The 20,041-nt window shown below is 43.6% G+C and overlaps 1 protein-coding gene across 1 annotated transcript; it reads right to left on the bottom strand.

Annotated features, from left to right (window-relative positions):
* Positions 1–72: 72 nt before the first annotated feature.
* Positions 73–19,307, bottom strand: LOC136429290 (uncharacterized). Its single transcript, XM_066419150.1, has 13 exons — positions 19,032–19,307; positions 17,368–17,771; positions 16,609–17,079; positions 15,964–16,116; positions 15,467–15,631; positions 14,478–14,701; positions 13,677–13,849; positions 11,046–12,975; positions 7,037–7,412; positions 4,276–5,661; positions 3,362–3,585; positions 2,888–3,066; positions 73–2,175 (listed from the first exon to the last, which is right to left on the bottom strand). The coding sequence occupies exons 2-13, from the start codon at positions 17,704–17,706 to the stop codon at positions 251–253; spliced, it is 7,545 nt and encodes a 2,514-aa protein (XP_066275247.1). The 5' UTR covers positions 17,707–17,771; positions 19,032–19,307; the 3' UTR covers positions 73–250.
* Between the last annotated feature and the right edge of the window lie 734 nt (positions 19,308–20,041).

Below are 20,041 nucleotides of genomic sequence, written 5' to 3'. Positions count from 1 at the left end.
TTTCAATCAGCAAGCTAAGTGTCCAGTACTTCTTCCAAATCTATATTTTGAAAAACTTAAGACTGACAAATGTAATGTTCAGAACTCTTTTATTGCGATACAAAAGAAACAGATAAGTACTGATCATGAGATTCAGGAAATGTGAAAATATCAATTCATTGTACTGTTGCAAAAGTTCAAAGCAGGGTTATTGTCAGTCTGATAATTGATGCATTCCACAGCTGTGCGGTCCGACTAATATCACGTGTTCTCAGTTGCCAAATTTGAACTCTAGTAACCCCACGTATTTGTTCACATTCTTGTCAAACTTTCCCAAGAGCAAAAGGGAAGTGTCAGATTCCCTCGGTACGTAGCTACACGTCCATGTTTCCGATTGGTCTTTGGTCATGTTAGTCACGGAGTCTGGGCTCTTTAATACTACGTCATCTGCATCCGGGACATCTACCCTAAAAGTTACCTCCCTGTCACGTGACAAGATCCCGGCCAATGGCTCGTACAGGCAACATCCGGGTCCCCACATTCGTCCAATGATTTGTGGGAACGTCTTGCAGCCGGTTTCTAATGGGTGCAAGCATCTCAACAAGAATGTTGCCACGAGTGGAAGGTCGTCGTGACGAGGAGGAAACGTCGTGCCGTAGATTTCCAGACAATAGTCCCCTGCTTTCGGACAACAGGTAGTTACGGTTGCCTTGTGCTTTATAGTTTCGCAAAAAGCGAAATCGTCCATGTTCTCTCTGGTTTCTTCGGCACAGTGGAAGAAATGATGACGTAACAGAAGCGGTTGCGTCATGGCTAGACTTACGTTATATTTGCCTGATCTGCTGATGAGGCAAGGGCGTGGTGGAACGTCCAATGCCAAGCCAAAGTCTGAGAAAGTGGGGTATACCGGACCCCAGATGCTGTCGTTTTGACAGGGGAAAGGTTTGCAGTCTTCCTTTGCGGCACTACAGCTGATGCAGTAGTTCACAACGTTTCGCTGTTGTCCCTGAGAGTGTTTGGCAAATAACTGCAGGGCGTATTCGCCTTCCTGAGGTAGATGTAGCAAAAGAACGGTTTTGTCGCCTAAAGCCTGTGCAAGAGCGTACCGATCGAATTTCTGGACGCCATGTTCAGTTCTTAGGGACAGAGAGTACATGATCTGCTTCTGATTGGGATTTTCAAGCTTTACCTCGACCTCACCATTGTCCGACGTCAAGAAATAGGACGCGTTTTCATTTTCGATAAGCCCGAACTCGGAGAAGTAAGGTTGCCTCGTGCCGAACTGGCCATCTCTGACCACAGGAAATAACGTGATACCGTTTGGCTCCTTCTCACAGATAATGACATAGGAATATACAAGTTTTAAAGTGCCATCTTTGGGGTCTTTTGCAAATATGATAAGCCCGTATTTTCCTTTCGTTGGAGTTCTCACATGAAACGATATTCTGTGTTTGGTAACGGAGTGTACGACGAAATTTTCGAGTCCGTTTTCGTCAAATTGCTGCGTGTACAGTCTGTGTCTGAATTCAAGATGGCGGTTGGTTTGAAAGGTTAGTTCAACCTGACCTTGGGATCTCACGACTGCGCGTGCGTGGGACACGGGGAAAATCCCGCTGGTAGCCAGAACTTTCCCAGGACCCCATGTCCCTGTATATTCTGGAAAAGGCACGCCGTTGTCCTTTAGTGTGTCGCAAACGATCATATACTGACAAACTTTCGCACCTTCGTTACCCGAAACTTCTGCATGGGGCTTTCCGTAGATGTCCAAAACGTAAGTTCCCGATTTCGGTACATCAATGGTGAAGTTTTCATTGCAGTCCCATGTCTCTTGCACCACGTATCGGTTCAAACTGATCCCACCGACTTCACTTTCTCCCTCCTTCGTCGTAAGCTGATAGACAATCCTAAACTCCTTGCGTTTCTCCTTTGAAAATCCGAGAGTCAGTTCCACAAAGTCACCTGCAGGAATGACCACAACCGCACGGTGGCTCTTCAGTTCGAGCCCTAGTCGGTGAAACATGGGCCAGCGTTTGACACGCGACTGGAACTGGGTGATGGTCAGATACTTTTCTACGAGCTGCCACTCGGGACAGTCCGGGAAGTGGGTGTCAATCAGGTCCTCGGGATCCGTGAGGAAGTAGAATTCTTCGTACTTGTAGACGTCATTGACGTTCTCAATGGCACCGCCATTCTCTTCTACGATAGAAAAACAAGACATATCATGGTGTAACAAAACCCTGGGTTTTCTAGATGCAGTAAACTGGAAAATGTTTGCAGTTGTTTTATGTTCGCGGTTTTCGCGGTGACCTATTCGCTGGACACTGCGAACTTAAAACCAGCGTTTTTTAGTTCAACCTCGAACTTAAAACCAAAGCGAAAACCTCATTTCCTCCCTACCCTAGAAATTGAATCTCTACAAACATTTTTCGGGCAAAGAACATGGTTATAATGATCGGGGGCATGTGTTCTAAAAAGATTTTTAGGTATGTTCATTGTGTGCACTGTACAAGTATACCCTATATGTCATGCTTCTTGGTAATTTATTTTGAACAGTCTCTCTTTTCCTTTTTCATCCTGTCGGACGATCGGTCCAGCGTCGATTGACTCAGCATGCAATGTTGAATTTCTTAAACACTGTTCTTGAGTTGAGCCCTTTTGAACAGTACTAGTACAGTAATACATTAACTTGACTAAATCGCGCTCCTAGCGGCCGGTCCCCAAGTCATTAACCTCGGTCAACGTGAGATTGTTCAAGCACAGTGTAAGAGAACCTTGGCGCGTGTAAGAAATCGCTTCACCCCTCTCCCAAATATATACGCAGACGTTCTGGGAAGTCTGCGAAGGAGGCTAGTACAAAATAGAGATATAGAATAAAACTTAAAATCCTAATTAAGGGCATGTCACGTACCTATAGCTCTGACGCCTCGCGCCGCCCAGTGACAGTCGACCAGGCGCCACTCCCCGTCCACCAACACGGCGTTCCACGTCCCGCGGTGCTGCTTCCGGTGGTCGTGGAAACTGTGGTCCGGCAGACAGTCGTCACTCTTCTTGTATCCCTTGATCACGTGACACTTTAGACTAGCGGCACTAGGAGAAAATTAAAATGAAAATTTATCCATCTTATCTTTTTTACCGATCTTTTCTAACTCTAAAGCACTACCAAGCATTTGGATGCTATAGAAATTATGATAAATGTTTACATTATTCGAACTTCATGAAATTAATGAAATGTAACTTTGTATCCTTTTGTATATATATAATTACTATTCACGACGGAATGGACCCCTTGAAATACTTAATACTAAGACATAACTCAAATACAAACTGCTATAACATTTTTACGAGTAAGTTGCGTTGATTCAAATAATGTCATAATACATACCTGCAGAGCTGTTCGAAGAGCTTAGCGCAGGTGCCTTTTCCCTCCTTAATGGCCTTCAGGTAACCGAGTGGGGATTCTTCAACTACGTCATCGCCGAACGTCATATCCTGTAGATTCTGCGCAGTGACCCAGTGGAAGAACATGCGCACTTTCTCAAGGTCAGAGAGGTCATCGACGAGGAGGGACTTCACGTGCGTTGCGAAGGTGTCAGCTGCTTTCGGGGGCTTTGGAAAGACAAATTTATGCAAATTGCATGTAAATCAAACTTGACACTTTCCATCATTGGTTACTGCTAAAATACATCTCCTATGACAAATTCAAATGATGATAAGATATATTCTATTCTATGTATGTACCATGGCAAGTCATGTAGCCTCCTTTGCAGGCCTTGTGGGCGGCACCGGCTTTTTGGGGGGGGGGGGGGGGGGGGGGGCGTTGATTCGCGATTTTCGGGACTTATCGGGACCAGGCTCTTTGGCTGCCGCACCGGTCCCCTTAGTAGATACGGTCTCCCAAGCAGATAAGGTCCCCCAAGCAGATACAGTCCCCCAAGCAGATACGGTCCCCCAGCCAAAGAACCTGGTCTCGATAAGTTGGCAATCGCCAATCAGCGCGCTCCCCCACAAAATAATCGCCGGCGCCGCCCGGGAGGCCTGCAAAGGAGGCTACAAGTCATGCACAATGATTTGGTACCACCAATGCAGGGTCATGACACAATATTCCCCTTATCACCAAGTAATAGGTGTGGAACATAACATGACTCAACTGATCGTGACATCGTTATGTAAAATATGTTACCAACACTTATTGATAAAAGCCTACAAAGCTGCTGTGGGAGTGAATGGGGTTAAAGGGCAATTATTCCAAAGAGATGCTTCATAGAACCTCAATGAAAAGATCAAAGTTCATCTTACCTCGAGTGCGTGGTACACAGCATGCACTTCTATGTGCTTGAACAGCGAGGTCTCCTCTTTGCCCAGAACCGCTATCTTTTTCCTCTGTGGGGCGTTAGGCTCGGGTATTTTCCTCTCAATTGTTTCATTGGATAGATTCTGTTCCTTAGCGTTTCCATTGCTTGAGGGCTCCTCTGCGTTACTACGATGCTCTTCCGCGCGCTTTTTTCTCCTTTCCTGTAACCTTTTCTTCAAGTCAAAGTCCCGGAGCAGTTGAAGCATTCTTCTTTGTTTGCCCGTTGTTGTATCATCAAGAGCATGATCTGTGATATTCTCCTGCGTTTGTTCTTCGCTGTCTTCTTCGTGATCAGTCACGATGACTTCAGGAAGACCCTTAGCATTGTTTCCATTCATGTTTACGTTGCCATCTGTTGTGCTGCTTGTGATTCTGTCAGAGACAACAGTAGTTTCTGTACATTCTTCTTTGTCCGTAAGTTCTAACAGGTTCTTCCCTGCTACCGGTATATTGTCCTCCTCAGATGTGTTTGTCGTCGCCCCAGGCTGATCTTTGTTCCCAACCTTTACAGCATCTCCCGCTAAAGAGACGCTGTTTTCAACGACACCTCCATTTTGTTCCGCCCGAGGACTCATAACACCTGCTCCGGCTTGATTATTCTGTAACACGCTTGCAGGGTCCACGGCCTGTAATACGATGTTAACTGCTACGCTGAAATTATCCCCTACATGAATCTTCTTGAGAGTGTCCCCATTTCCGTTTTGTAAAAGGAGTTCCACCGGTCCTTTTGGAGATGGGTTATTGTTGTTCTCTTGAACAGGTGCATTGTCCTCTGGTGGGTTGTTAATGGCATTTTCACTTCTTTCTGGTGCCGGACCGTTTTCACTTGGTGCGTTCACTAGCTGAGCTGCATCCTGTGTTGTCGGAGATTCTTCCGTTTTCGCGACCACAACCGCCGCTGCATCGTTCGTCGCTCCTGAGGCGGCACTTTCGGCCGCTGCCGCATTTTTGTCCACCTTTGAATTACGTATCAGCTCCTCACTGGTTATGACAGTGTCACTGGCACCTAACGAGAACATTTTTGTCGGAGAAACGTCTGTGCTGTTCTCTCCATTATCTCTTTTTCCATTTTGTGCAAGTTTGCTCCCAGTCGAAAATTGGTGTCCTTCTGTTTCGGCACCATTTTGCTGAATCCCTGCCCTCGTGCCTACAATGCTGGCGATCCCCACCTTTTCTGCGCCGTTACCGTAGGCGTACCCTGACGCCTCGTCCGGATTGTTATCGTCTAAAGAACTCAGGTCATCGTCGCTCGAGTCGAATGTTTCGTCTGGGATGACAATGAGAGTTTCTGTGCCGTTCGCTACGACAGCCTTACTCTGGCTTCCCGCCGCCTGTGATGAAAGAAGCGGGTAATAAAAACATTTATATACTAGCTCTATGTGACTCTTTTTGCATACTTGAATGGATATACTGTAAATGCATTTAAGTTAGCATGGTTTTAGTTTCGCGCTAAGGATCAAATGGAGTGTTCGCGGTGGCTTTAATTTTCAGATTGGCAGTTTGGAAGTGATTGAAAGCGACGGCAATTTAACGTTTAGAAAAAAATAGTTTCTACTATTTTTCTCTAAACGTTAAATCGCGTTAAATCGAGGTCGCTTTCAATGCGATTCAAGTGGTTTGATTGGTCGGGGTGTAGATTGTAACAACCCCTTTTCACTATAAGCTGAGACCGCGCTGTGACCGCTGGGTGACCAAATATTTGACAGATTGTTTTTCAAAGTCGATAGACATAAAGAACAAATTTTTTCTTACATTGGATGTTTTGTTGTCTTTCAAATCCTACTTTTATGAAATCAAGGGTCACACAAATCCAATTTTGGTCGCTGCACGGTCGCTCAGCGATCACCGTACTTATACATGTAGTAGAAAGGGGCCTTGCTTTTTGATACCATAAAATAGGCTTAGGCTAGAGAAAGGGTTGGCAGTTTCAATGTGGGTTATATCATGGCACGTCGAGACGGAATCTTTGCTTTTGGCTGTGTTACCTTTCCTTTTGTTCCTTGGCTGCTCATGTTTCGACATACCTGACATAAAAGGGTCTTGTTGACTACTCAAGACGGACATCAACAAAAGACCACGTTCCAGAAACAGCTGACACACACTTCTCCCGCCATAAACAATGCCAAACTCTGCTGACAAAATATGTTTACCACCAGACGGGTTTGAACCACTCTCGACACACACCACTGGAGAACGCCAGAAAAATATTGATACTGGAAACAGAAGTATTCAACATCGCACCGGAGACATTTTCAGTATGTTTTGAGTCGTTGAAAATAAGTGGTGAAAGAAGCGAAATACGCATTTTATCTTCCCTTACATTTCTACCATTACAAAGAAGCAAGGAGAAGTCGAAACCATGTAGTTTATAATTCTTGTAGTAATTTGACAATATAAAGTCGCATCTGGCAGTGTATACGATTCTTTTGTTGTGTCCTGTACTTAACCCAGTGAGTATATGTGCAAAATTAAGGTCTTCATTCATGATTCAACGTTACTGATGAACGTTGCTGATCCAACTAATGAGAGAACTTTCTGTGCTTAACAGATGGCGGATAAACAGGACGCAGTTCAAGTAGCAATTTTGTAGTAATTAGAGCAGAACAACATCATATAACATTTATGCAACGGGTGAATACTTATGTCCTTGAATAACGTACCGGACGTAAAGCTATACACGTCGCATGAAAGAAAATGTGCAGATACCTCTTGACTTGAGCCGCCAGCTCTTCGCTCGCTGGGTATCTGAGGTAGCGGTGGATGGTACAGAGGTAGCACTGGATTCTTCTGAGTCGTTCCGTCTTTATGTTTGATGGAAGGCAAGACGTTTGCAGGCTGTAGAGTCTTCCTCGCGTCAGCCTCGATGGCGTTGAGGTCGGGACCGCGACCGAGCGGGCGGAGCTGGCGGCGGGGGAGATTCGAAGTCCCGCTGGAGGCTTCGATGGCTTCCTTGTCTTTTTGTCGAGCAACGAAACTCCTGTCTGTCTGAGTTCCGATCGTCGTACCACTGGGGACCGCGGCGGTGGATGTACCGCAACCCATCCTGGTACCTAGTTCACCCGCTGACGATCTCAGCAGCACGCGTTATGTTCGATACGTTCGCAGAGCTTCGGCAAGAACTGTCCAATCAGAAGCCAGCGGTCACATGGGGTCATCCATCCTGTAAAGAAGAGGCCGATATTGGACGTAAGGCTCTCAACATGGCACTGGAGAGTGGGACATAATAACTGACAAGGAGTAGCCACCTCTCTGGCATAACAAAACCTTCCATGTACGTGCAGCAAGCGTGTGCTTGTTCAGCTTGTTTGTGCTTACCTAACGCACGCATGCGCAAACAATAGACCAAGGTCAAGCCATTGTTTTCAGCATACAAAAAATACTCTCAAATGTCTGTAGATTGTGCCCATATAGACAATTTTAGCAGTCATTTTCAAAAAAGAAATCCTCATAAACGTAACATCATGTCCAACAAGATACAGTTGAAACTGTTTTTGAATTGGCAATGTCAGCTTTAACATATAGGCAAACATGTATCTTTGTACAAGTGTTCTTCTGTAGTTGCATAAGGATATATTAGAACGCCTGTCTAGAGAGTACAAAATTAACATTACTATAGAATATCAGAGTTTGTACCCCACTATGTATACACGTTTTTGTTACTAATTTGTGTAAACCGGAGCACTTTACTACTCAGGCACCACTTGTAACAGATAAGAACAAAACAGCTCTCAGCCAAGCACCTCTCTCTGATGAAATGTTTTGTCCCAGCCTTGAAAATATTTTGATCTGGTGCTATAGGTTGAGAGGTGCTAGCTCTTGAGCTCATGGCGTCAGTTTTCATTTACTCTGTAAACAATTTATTCACAACGAATGTCCTTGATTTTTGAAAAGCAACAAAATCAATAATACGCTGACACTACGAAATACTTGACGACACCTTCTTGTAATTGTTTGCATACTTTCGTAGCATTGTGGCGAACACGAAAAAGGAGACTTATTTTTCATAATTCTGTTCTGTTGAAATAAAGTCACGATCTTTTTTATCATTGTAGACGTGGGTGTTTGTGTCGAAATCGTCTTATACAGAGAGTGGTCGCCGAATTATAAATATGCATTTGATAACATTGAAACTTACATAAATACAGTACATTTTTTTAAATATTCTGATAGCCTTTTATAAGCTTCCCCCACATGTGAATACTTGCGGATGATAGATAATTACACAAAATGTCTTTATAGAACACGCCTAGTTCTAGTGTGTTATTCTCCCACGCTATCAGGTAACGGAGGTTATAACCTTTGTTGTGAAAGTAAACATAGCACGAAATAATATGACTGATAAAGGACAAAAAAAAATACCCCTATTGTACCAACCATACAAATGTATGCGATCTTATGAGTATACAGGCGATAGACTCAAATTTGCCGGCCAAGATTGTTCCCATTTCTGGTGCTGATTTTCAGATACTTATAAAACGTTTTATGCAGTGCTGGCGACTTATGTTTGAAAAGCATTTTGTAAATACTAACGTGAATTGACATTTAGTCGGCTACTTAATCAATAAATTTTATACAGTGATAACAAAGCATACTATTGATAGCTGGGATAACGCAAATTGTTGTCATATACATGTATGTTCCAACCTATGCTGAAAGCACCGTAGTTGATTAGGTAATATTCATATGATACGTCATTCATATTTCATAGAGTAGTCGAGCGTCAAATCCATCCATTATACCACACACAGTTTCACATTTTGAAGTATTCCCCTGGCCATGCATATGGTTCAGAGCAGATTACGTAATATACATGATTCAAGTGCAATGCCAATCCAACTGTGAGCATACTTAACAACATTGCGGTTGTATAGGTATTGAATGTTCACCTGCGTTGACATGTCCGTCTGACCATATTCCCATATAGTTTCGCCGCAAAATTTCGTTCAATGACAATCCTAAGGCTTGTCAGCAAAGGAACAACTTATTCATGTCAAGAACATACTGTGCAAGCTGCAAATGCAGTCAACACTGACCAAGAATACCATTCAGGAGAACGATAAGATCTGGTCTATGTGGACAGGTGGTTACTACATATAGACAATTCTTGTGTCAATTGGGAAGCTTACATAAGGGAACACCAAAAGGAAGTCACACTGGCCAGGTAGTCCTTATGTATGGGTGGTCACCTGTACAGATTTGACTATATAATATTGCAAATCTGACTAGAATTTGTCGCCACAAACGCGTGTAATCTGAAGCATGACTTTACCATGTAGGTGGCATTTTTGTTGTTGAAAATCTTACCTTTAAAGATGATAATGTCCTAAATGCTTCGAAATGTTAACGCTGAAGCTCGCAGTATAAGGCCTCACAGATCTCTGCTCCATGTACATGTGTGTTAAATCTCCAGCACAGCTTCAGCGGCGTGTGTGCGTCCATCCCCCGGGCGACTACATCTGATATCGCGCCGCCGAGCCGTTTGAGGAAACGTAATCCTGGTGTTGCCAAACAGCATGTAAACAATATGTTCCAATCAATAAGGGAAACAAAGGAAACGGACGAGTGCTCCAGTGGCGGCAATCAATATGGCGTACAATGTTTCACTTAACGACACCCTCGACGCAGCATGGGGGGACCAAAATGTTAGTTTAGATTTTATTTTCTGATTTTATGAAAACAATAGCAGCCCCACAATATGGCTCACGAGTAATTGAACTGACTACATGTTCGCATGTTTATTGGGTAAATAAGTTCGGGATTATGTGTCAACTAGACATGTCCTAAGTTCACCTTTGAGGGTCGTCCACAGTTTTTCAATACAAAATCTTTTGAAACGCGTTAGCCAGGCAACTGTTTGTTTGAGAAAAATATGGTTTATGAAATTTCATCTTTCAGTACAATATAACGGTAGTAACAAAGACATATAGTGGCAGACGGAGATGTTTGTCAGCGCCCCCACGAATCAATAAGTGTTTTATCCCTCATACTCTTTAAAGATAGTCAAAGTTTTGATGACAGCAGGGTATATTAGGTATTGTCACTTACAGTATTTCACGTGAAGACTACACGTGTTTTGTTGTAAAGAAAATAAAGGTATCCATGTTATTCAAAATCTAGTTGTCAATGAGAAAAGGGTAAACATCTGGGCACAACGTTCACTCAAAAACAACATGCTCACGATCAGTAGACGTTTATCCGTTTATTCAAATTCTTGAATAACACGCACAGGATGCAAATGAAAATCTTACAACGAAAAATATGTACAATTTGCGTATTACAATTAACAGGTGGTCTGTTAGACCGTAAAGTCCGCAAGGTGTCGCTGTTTTACATGATTACAAAACTTTGTATGATACATGTATACAGAAGTTACAGGGGCACATAGGACATATTGAATTCTAATGCAGAACCAGTTATCTTAGGTTTCATGCAATATGTTCAAAACGGTATACTATATATATATATATATTACAGAGGCCATTGTTCATGAGAAGTTCGATGTGTGTATTTTACACACATGCATACACTGGCTTATTTTCAGATGTTTATCCGGTGAATATACATCTGAAGAACATTTCCCATCATTAAAGAATGCCAGTACTGCATAAACTGCATCAACTTAAACACATTGGATGGCTTGTTCACAATCAAATTTAAATGAAAATAGTTTGTTTTTTTTGTAGAATGCATTCCATGCAGTACTATTGTTACTCCTCAGTCTGCGACGGCGAACTCCAGCAGGCCCGAGAATTTCTGCGAATTTTCCTCGAAATTTGCCAGAACGGCCACCGATTTCTCCGCCTTCCCGATGGCGTACTTCCCTTCCCACGTGTTTCCTTCCACCTTGTTCATCAGCTGCACAGAGTCTCCTTTCACTACAGCCTTGAACGCATCCGGGACATCTACCCTGAAGTTGACAACCTTATCACGTGACAAGACCCCGGATGTTGGCTCATGCAGACGACATCCCGGTCCCCATTTGCCGCCTACGATTTTTGGAAACGGCGTCGCGTCCTTTAGTGCTTTCGTACATTCTACGAATAAATTGGCAACCAAGGGAACGCCCTCCGACGATGACGATAGGTCGTTTCCAAACATTTCAACTCTGTAGCTGCCTTCCTTCGGTAGACAGGCTTTGACTGTTCCTTTTTCGTTGTCTAGTTCGTAGAAACTGTACTGGTCCATGGTCTCACTTGCACCGTCTTTGTGGAGGGTCATACGGACTCGCAACCCGACAGGTTTCGACAAACCAAGGTTGATGGTAACCTCCCCATTGTCGCTTGTGATGTATGCAGTCTTAGGTGCTACTAGTGAGAGTCCAATGTCAGAGAACGGAGGAAGGACCGGTCCCCAGCTAGCGTCTCCAATGACAGGGAATGGCTGGACATTATCTTTTGGCTCGTCACACGTGATGAGGTAATTCACCACGTTCTTCAACTCTGTACCTGTTCCTGCATACAACGCGAGACTGTACTCCCCGGCATGGGGAGGGCAGAACAATATAGATGTGTTGTTGTCCACCGTCTGTCTCAACACGTACTGATCCAACCCTTCGTTCCCTTCTTGTGCTCTAGACGATACGATATGTTTGAGAGCCAATAGCGTTTCGCTGGTAAGCTTAAGACCCATATTAACCTCGCCGTTTTCCGTTTTCAGGTGATAGTCGGCATTTTCTGTCTGAACGAGTCCGAATTTCGAAAACTGAGGTTCTAACGGACCGAACTGGTTATTTGCAGCTTGTGGGAAAGGAACGATACCTTCCGGATCCGTCTCACAAACTATGACATAGTAGCACAGCTGCGAGAATTTATTTTCTTCTCCTCCGTTTTTGCTGTAGATGATGAGTCCGTACGTCCCTTTCTTTGGTGTCCTGACATGGAACGTCACCTCGTCAGTCTTCAACACGTTAACCGCGAACCCCGCCAGCTCGGTCTCTTCGCACTTGACCCTGTACAAGTTTTGCCTAAAGTCAAGGTTGCTTGGCCTTCTGAACTTGATCTCGACGTGACCCGTCTCTGTTTTAATCACTGCCTCCTTGTGACTCAGTGACGTCATCCCTGCTTTTACCACGTCCCTACCAGGCCCCCACGCTATGGGACACTCGGGGAGCGGGGTACAGTTTTGCTTCGCGGACTCGCAAACTATCATGTAGAGACAGACGTTCGAGGTCTCTGTTTGATCCGTCTCTCCCGTATCCTCCCCTCCGTATATCTCAATGAGATATCGCCCTTTTATTGGTATCTCAACTGTGAAACTCTCGCAGTCTTCCTTGGTCTCTTGCAGAACGTAACGGTTCAGGTCGACATCGTCGACTGTATTGTCTCTATCCTTCGTTTTGAGTCGATACGAGAAGCGAACTTTGGTGAAGTCGTCTTTCGGGAAACCGACGCGTATTTCGGCCGTGCCGTTTTCTGTGTGAACCATTCCGGATTTGTGGCTGGCGAGGGACGCGCCCAGCTTGTAGAATAGAGGCCAGCATTTGACGCCTGCCTCGAAGTCGGCGAGGGAGATGGGTGAGTCGAGCAGCTGCCACTCGGGCTGTTCTGGGAAGTGAGTGTCGATCAGTTGTTCAGGGTCGGTAAGGAAGTAGAACTCTTCGTATTTGTACACGGTGGTCAGTTGTTCGATGTCGATTTGGTCGTCGCCTGTAAAGCAAATTACATATATTGATTATTACAAAAGAAATGTATTATTATTGTTGATTACTACAATGGCATGCCCCCTTTACCATTTCCTTAAAACACGGCGCCATCGCATTTTTATTATACACTGAGCAAGGTTTAAGGCTAACAATTATAAAACTACTACATAAGTCTAGTCGATTGTTTTTCCACAAGATGTCAATTTAACATCCATACGACTGGTCCGTATATCCACAACTTTAAGAAAAAGAATGTGTTTGAGAGATCTCTATAGCTAATACAACATCCTTGGTACTCTCTACCAGACTAACTACGCCAGTTAGCCATAGGCTTTAGGGAGAATATATTTGCCAGGGAAGTTTGGCAACCTGAAGGGAAGTTTTAATGCAAGCGCGGGCGAAATATTGACCCTCCCTGTGGACTGACCCTACTGGCCAATTATCCCCCGATTTCTACGATCCATACCCCCGTAGGAAGGCCTGGTGGAGGCTACATTCGAAGTATACACACTAAGATTATGTAGGTATGCATTCTTTTTATCAGGTTGGCGTACTGTCGTTACCTGGATGAATTCTGGCCTGATGCAGATACGCGTTCTTTTAGTAAATTTAAGTCGACTCAGCGACTCTAAGTCGACTCCAAAATGCATGTGTAAATCGGGCCAATAGACGTTACATTCTATGTGCATTTCAAAGACCACCTACCAGTGACGTGTCTGGATCCCCAGTGACAGTCGATGAGGCGCCACTCCCCGTCCACCAGTACGGCGTTCCACGTCCCGCGGTGTCGGTCCCCTGGGCCCTCGAAGTGGTGGTCGGGGTTGTACCGGACTCCCTTCATGTAGCCGTGGACTGTCTTAGAGAAGAGTCCAGCCGCACTTAAGATGAAATAAGTGAAAAGAAAACGAAGATGTGAAACAACTTCAAACATCTAAATCAGATACGCCCTCCATTTCATACATTTGATTTCAACATAGACTACCCCCCGGCTAATTCATCGTTAGCAACTACATTTATCTTTTAGCGTCATGTTTGTCTGTTCTAATCAGATAGGTAACCTAAAATGTTCTATTCATGTCATTCAAGAATCCGTTCAGAATAAAGAACCTGCTCCTGAAATTATATGGACTAAAGCTGCTACCACCCCCCCCCCACCCCCCTTCCGATAGGGCGGTGACCACGCCGCGCTCTCTCCGCGACCTAAAATTGACCAGAGAGCTCAACGAATTTCATAGATAAAAAAGGAATCTTTTTACGCTTTGTGTGTTTTGTAGTCTTTTCGTATGCGTTTACATATTGCATAATTTTCCAGTCATGAAATCAAGGGTTAAACAAATCCAGCTTAGGTCGCAGCGAGCTAGGTCACAGTGAGAGCGCAGTCTAATGGAATGGGGGCCTAACGGACAAAGTTAGATTAATTCCTAAGTACATGAGCTACATGCACCTATCATTTCTTGTTGTTTATTACTTGACGGCGGAAGACGCCATCATCTTAGTTCTACTCACCTGCAGAGACGTTCAAACAGCGTTGCGTACGTCTGTCTCTCCTCCTTGATGGCCATCAGGTACCCAGCCGGGGAGTCGTCCTCTACGTCACCACCGAACGTCATCTCGTTCAGATTCTGCGCAGTAACCCAGTGGAAGATCATGCGCACCTTCTCCAGGTCAGAGAGGTCATGGATGAGGAGGACCTCCATCAGGGTGGCGAACGTGTCCGTCGTCTTGGGTTTCTGTCATTAAGGAAGCAAGAAGAAAGGCGTTACATTTACTCATAATTACTTATATAGGCCCTTTGCCCCTAGCAGAGCATAGACCACAGATGATATCCCTCTATTGTTCCTGTCTCTTGGCCTTCTTTCTTAAGCCCCCTTCACACTTGTGCGTACCTATACAAGTCTACATGCGCTGCGTATTAACATGTTTTTGGTTCAGGTTAAGTTTGCAGCCGAAGAAGTAATTTATTTGGTTCGATAACCAGGTTGCACAACGGTGGGTCAAAGTAGAAAACAGCTTCTTCCCCGCAAACCTTACTTAAACCAAGAAAATGCTAATGCGCTTCTCATACGCACTTGTAGTGAATATACGTACACATAAGTGTGACAGAGCCCTTATATAGGTCGAACCAGTTGTTGTTTACACTCCTCATCTCTTCTTTCGTGTCTCTTTGCCAGCTGTTCTAGGCCTTCTTCTTATCCCCCTGCCCTGTACTCTAGATTAGGGTCTGGTATGTAATGCTAGATGGCGGTTTCCTTAGCGTGTGCCCTTAATTACGTTCATCTTACATCTTCCCAATCTAGGCCTTAGGACCTGTCAGTTGAAAGCATCGCCTTCTGCATTTAAGTTTGTCCTATCCAAATATATCATTTTTACAGTAAATATTTTGAGAAAGTAAAGATACCTCGTAGGCCATGTAACGTTATATCTTTCTTGTTGTACCTTGTCATATAGATACTTCTCACCATTTAAACACCAATATCAATTGGAAAGCTTCTTACCACAAGAGCAAGTGACACGGCGTGGTCCTCCAAGTCCTTGAAGAGTGAGATGTCCTCTTTCTTGTACACGGACGCCTTCTTCGTCACGGGCATCTTCGGCATCAACGGAGCAGCTTCCTCTGCCTTCTTGATCTCTTCGTGTCTATCTATTCCTTTCAGAACAGGCTGAAAACAGTAATTGTTCAGGTAAGTTTGTGTTTTCGTCATAAAAGTAAATTTTAGTCTTGTTTTAACGTTAAAACGTTATTGTCATCCCCAATGCTTACAGTTTATATAGTGTTTTCACTGTCCCATTGGGAAATTGTATAACATATTTTGCCCATGGCCATCACAATACGTTTAAATAGATTCATATAGCTATCTTATGTCTCTATTACACTACGTTTTAATCCTTCTTGAAACTTTGTTCTATGCAATATGAAGTTGTTAATTTCTAACGCAAGAACACGTGATTGTGTCTTGAGTAGACTCTTTCTTGCACATTCCAACCATCTTACCTCTTCTGAAGGCATAATGATGTCTTCTTGCTTCTCGTCTAAATTTCCAGCGGTGTCGTCGGCAAACCTCACGGTTTTACCCTCGGTAGTACCCTTTGGGATTTCCTTCACGTCGGTCACCTGGGATTGCTGGCCGAGGGCCTGCTCTGGCATCTAATAAAAACAAAATGTGTTTTGATTAAGATATTAGAACTGTCAATCTGCAATATTTGATTTACATGTGTTATTATACCATGAGAGGATGAAAATATGTATAGCTGCACAGAAATGAATATCTGATTATCTATGTAATACAAAACCAGTGAGAACCAAGTGGCTAAACCTAGTAGTTGTGATTCCAGCTACATGTGTCAACGGTATAAATTATAAAAGCCTGTAACAAAAGCTAAATTTATTACCTTCGCCAAGAAGGTTATGTTTTTGGTAGCGTTTTGAAGTATGTGTGTGGTTGAACAACATAACTCGAGAATGCCTACATGATGAATTGTCTTGATATTTAGTACATTGGTACGTCTTGATGAGACCTAGAAATGATTAGATTTTTGAGCCCCCGTGGACAGCGGCTTCTTACGTTTTGTTGTACTATAAAGAAAATGTCTCTGATGAAATGAAAATAGTATAATACGCTATTGACTTTGGACTCACCAGTGCTCCCTGTTTTTCCTCTAGCTCGGCCCTCGCTCTTTTCTCCTCTTGTCTCTGGACGTCTTCTTGTCTCTTCCTTTTTCGTGCCTCCAACTTTTCCTGCAGGGATAACTGTTGCCTCTTTTTGGACATTTCTCGCTGCATGCCAATCTTCGCCTCTGTGGCTTTTGCCTCCTCTATTTGCCTCTCCACATCTTCTTGAAGTGTTCCTCCAGTCGTTCCTGCGTCCTGATGGATTGTGTTGGTGTTTGTTTCGGCAGTGATTCTCGGCTTTTCAACTTCTCCTGTCTCGCCGTTCGCTTGCGGCTGAGCTTGAGAGGTCCCGAGTCCGACAGTGCCATGTTGGCCACTATCTTGCACGGCTGTCTCACCCTCACCTCCATGGTTGCTTTCCACAGCAACGGTTTCTTTCCTTCCTTCCATTAGATACTGGTTAAGCCCACCGAAGGAATTAGCGTCAGACGCTCCTGCCTGGAATGGGTAAGAAAGGAAATTTTGCTTATGATTGACTGAATCCAAAACGTATATACTCTTGCTGCATTATAATAGAAAGTTTTATTCTACAAATTTATGCTCAAGCGACGTGGACTTGGGACGGATACAAGTAGTTAAGACATAGGAAACATGAAAGTGGCTAGAACAGGGATTGACATAATGTCTGGATGAAAGTTATATCTACATTAACATGGGATCTCAAATACAAGCAAATTTGTAATTTGATATGTACAGATTCGTAGATAAAGGTGGTGGCCCATTTACCTTTCTAGCGCGTTCATCCATCTCTTGATAGTTCTGATTGGCCATGAGCTGGTCCTTGGACGTTGATGGAGGTTTGGGCGCCGGCAGATCTCCCTCATGGCTCCCGTCATGCCCAGCGCGTTTCCGCTGCCCGTTGGCTGTTACCGGTATAACGGTAGCGGTCGGAAGGTGTGCTCTTGTACCGGAACCGGAAGTGCTTCGAGATTGAAAGTACATCGTCCCTGGTTCTACTTGTGACGGAGCTAGTGACGTGACGTCTTCCAGGTTGCTGACGTCAGTCTGTGTCTCGATCGTCCTCGTGGCGACGGGCGCCATCTGTTTTGACGCGCCCGATCCCATGATGCCTTGCAGAGATGACAACACCGGCGCGGTATGCCCTCGTGATCAACAACTACAGATGGGCTCTGTGGACAGAGGATAAACGACAATTACAAATCCAATATTCAAACCAAAAACTAATGGCATCAAAAAGACTATATATAATATGGAGCAGCTTGCGTTCAATTTGCTAGTCTAAGTTTCGGCAAGAGCTTCTCATCAGTAGATTAGATGTAGAATGTAATCACTAGCTGTAATGCCTTTTATGTCTAGTTTGTACGACTTATGTTTGTATGTTTTATGTTCAGAAAGATTGGCCACTAGCACATCTTGCATGTCGGCTGATGTACTTAATAAAGGATCCAAAGTTTTCAAAATACACGCCCTCATCATTCTCAAGTTAATAACTTCAAAAGGTGATGTGTACATATATATAAATCAGACACGAAAATAGACTCCTTTCAATAAGAGACATCACCTTTCCGGGAAAGAGGCTCTTGCAAATGAGATTGATTTGGCCATACACTTACTATCAGGTAAAAAGACATTTAGAAGTATTTATAAGACGTTGTTTGGGTTTGCAGGCCCCCCTCCCATTCCCAGTAAACTAAGCCCGTAAATCGACAAGTCTTGCCACAATAGTATGACCTTAATTATTCTGCACAAAATAACATAATCTTTTCAGCATGTCTCCTCTCTTCTTAGATCTCTTTGTAATGCTGTTGTAGGTTTTGAAAGGGTCGTTATTGCAGGTCATTTGGATGAATCGTTTATTTACTCAGAGGAAAAGGAGGAAGTGAAAATAAAGCATTCTAATACTAGTATAGTCGCAATTTTGAAATATTATACTCTAGCCTAGTATATGTGAAATTCTGGTGGGTTTCTCGGTTTGAAATATCATACATGTAAGCAGTTTTCGGACTAATTTAAGTTAGGTTCGCCCTACAAAGCCATATGTTTTATTCAGGAGATATATGCACATACAGATGTGAGCCCTCAAGGTGTACAAACAGAGTACGAAACATTATACTCTTAACCTGTTGGCCATAGAGACAACCACTTCCCAAATAACCGTTAGAGCATGCACAGTGGATAACTGGTAATCTAGAGCAATCAGTACTGATTTAACACTTAGACGTAACCGTACCTACATGTTACAGCTAGCTGTCAGTGTCTGTCTACTTCCTAGTTAATCATATACTTCGCCCCTACCTTCGCGTACGCGTATACATTGTTTACATATAAACTATGCAGATGCAGACTTCCCTTTATCGTTAACTATAGTCAACCTTTGACAGAGTCTAGAGTCAAATTTAACACGCATACCAACTTCTATATGTACTTACCGATCCCACGCAAACATAAAGTACGTTCAGAGCCAGGTTGTAGTGTCCGTATCGTTCAAATGTGTGTTCATACCTTATCTAGACCTAGAATATCTCGATCGAATCTAAGAGAAGGAATGTCCGTACCTGTGCCCAAAGTGTGGTGAAATAATATACTACAGTGCTGAAATAACACACCCCGTTACCATAAGCTCCGTACACAAATAGTTCCCAAACAGTGTCATCCAACCTGTTGCACATGAAAAGGGCACAAAGGGCTTGGTCACGTGATCATACACCTTGTGGGGCAAAGGGGCGCTTCCAATCTGAAGAGTAGGGGTGTACAAATTCGCTTTGTTGTAGGTATATGTGGTAAGTAGACTCTCTTCCACTCAAAAAAAACTTTTGAAGTTGCTAGCTATACAGACCAGACAGAATAATTGAAAATATTATGTGGACGACACGCAGGACTTTTAGTATGCGTAATTCATACATGTAAAGATGTAAGTCTTTTCCACCCTTCCAAATGAAATCGTCGCAATATGCCCTCAGACTGACTCCTGAATGAAAAGCCCATTGATTAACAATTCTGCGCACACTACAAATGACACGGTTGGACTGGGTTGACTTGCACTGTTTATCTAGAGGTCATGTACACATAGTTACAGGTGTACACAATTTAGTCAAAGACGCTCTGGTTACTTATTACACAGAGCTTCAGACGACAACACCCGAAGTCAATGCCCCATGTTTCTTAGCTGCTGCATATCTAACGCTATGTAGTGTAACCTGTGAACCACCATGGCCAATAAACTTAACACCAGTTTTGTACGAAACGTTTCTTATGATAATAGGAGCTACTTAAGAAACGGATTTACTTGGTCTATCGCACAAGTGTCCCTTCTCTATTTCAGACATTCGGTATATTCTTAACCGTGCCAAAATACCGATAGAAGTAGACAACGTCTCAACCCGTGGCTACGTGTAGACTTAAGTTCAGAAGCTTCAAGGTCGAATTCGTATTGAAAATC

The sequence above is a fragment of the Branchiostoma lanceolatum genome, chromosome 3, assembly GCF_035083965.1.
Source record: "Branchiostoma lanceolatum isolate klBraLanc5 chromosome 3, klBraLanc5.hap2, whole genome shotgun sequence".
Lineage (NCBI taxonomy): Eukaryota > Metazoa > Chordata > Leptocardii > Amphioxiformes > Branchiostomatidae > Branchiostoma > Branchiostoma lanceolatum.
The sequence above is the reverse complement of the archived record's forward strand: the minus strand, read 5'-3'. Positions and strand labels throughout refer to the sequence as shown.

Coding starts and splice junctions, on each gene's coding strand:
- LOC136429290 (XM_066419150.1), bottom strand. CDS start 17,706: ATGGGATCGGGCGCGTCAAAACAGATGGCGCCCGTCGCCACGAGGACG. Junction 17,080..17,367: donor TGGATGAACGCGCTAGAAAG/GTAAATGGGCCA, acceptor TACCCATTCCAG/GCAGGAGCGTCTGACGCTAA. Junction 7,413..11,045: donor GAGTTCGCCGTCGCAGACTG/AGGAGTAACAAT, acceptor TCGAACATAACG/CGTGCTGCTGAGATCGTCAG.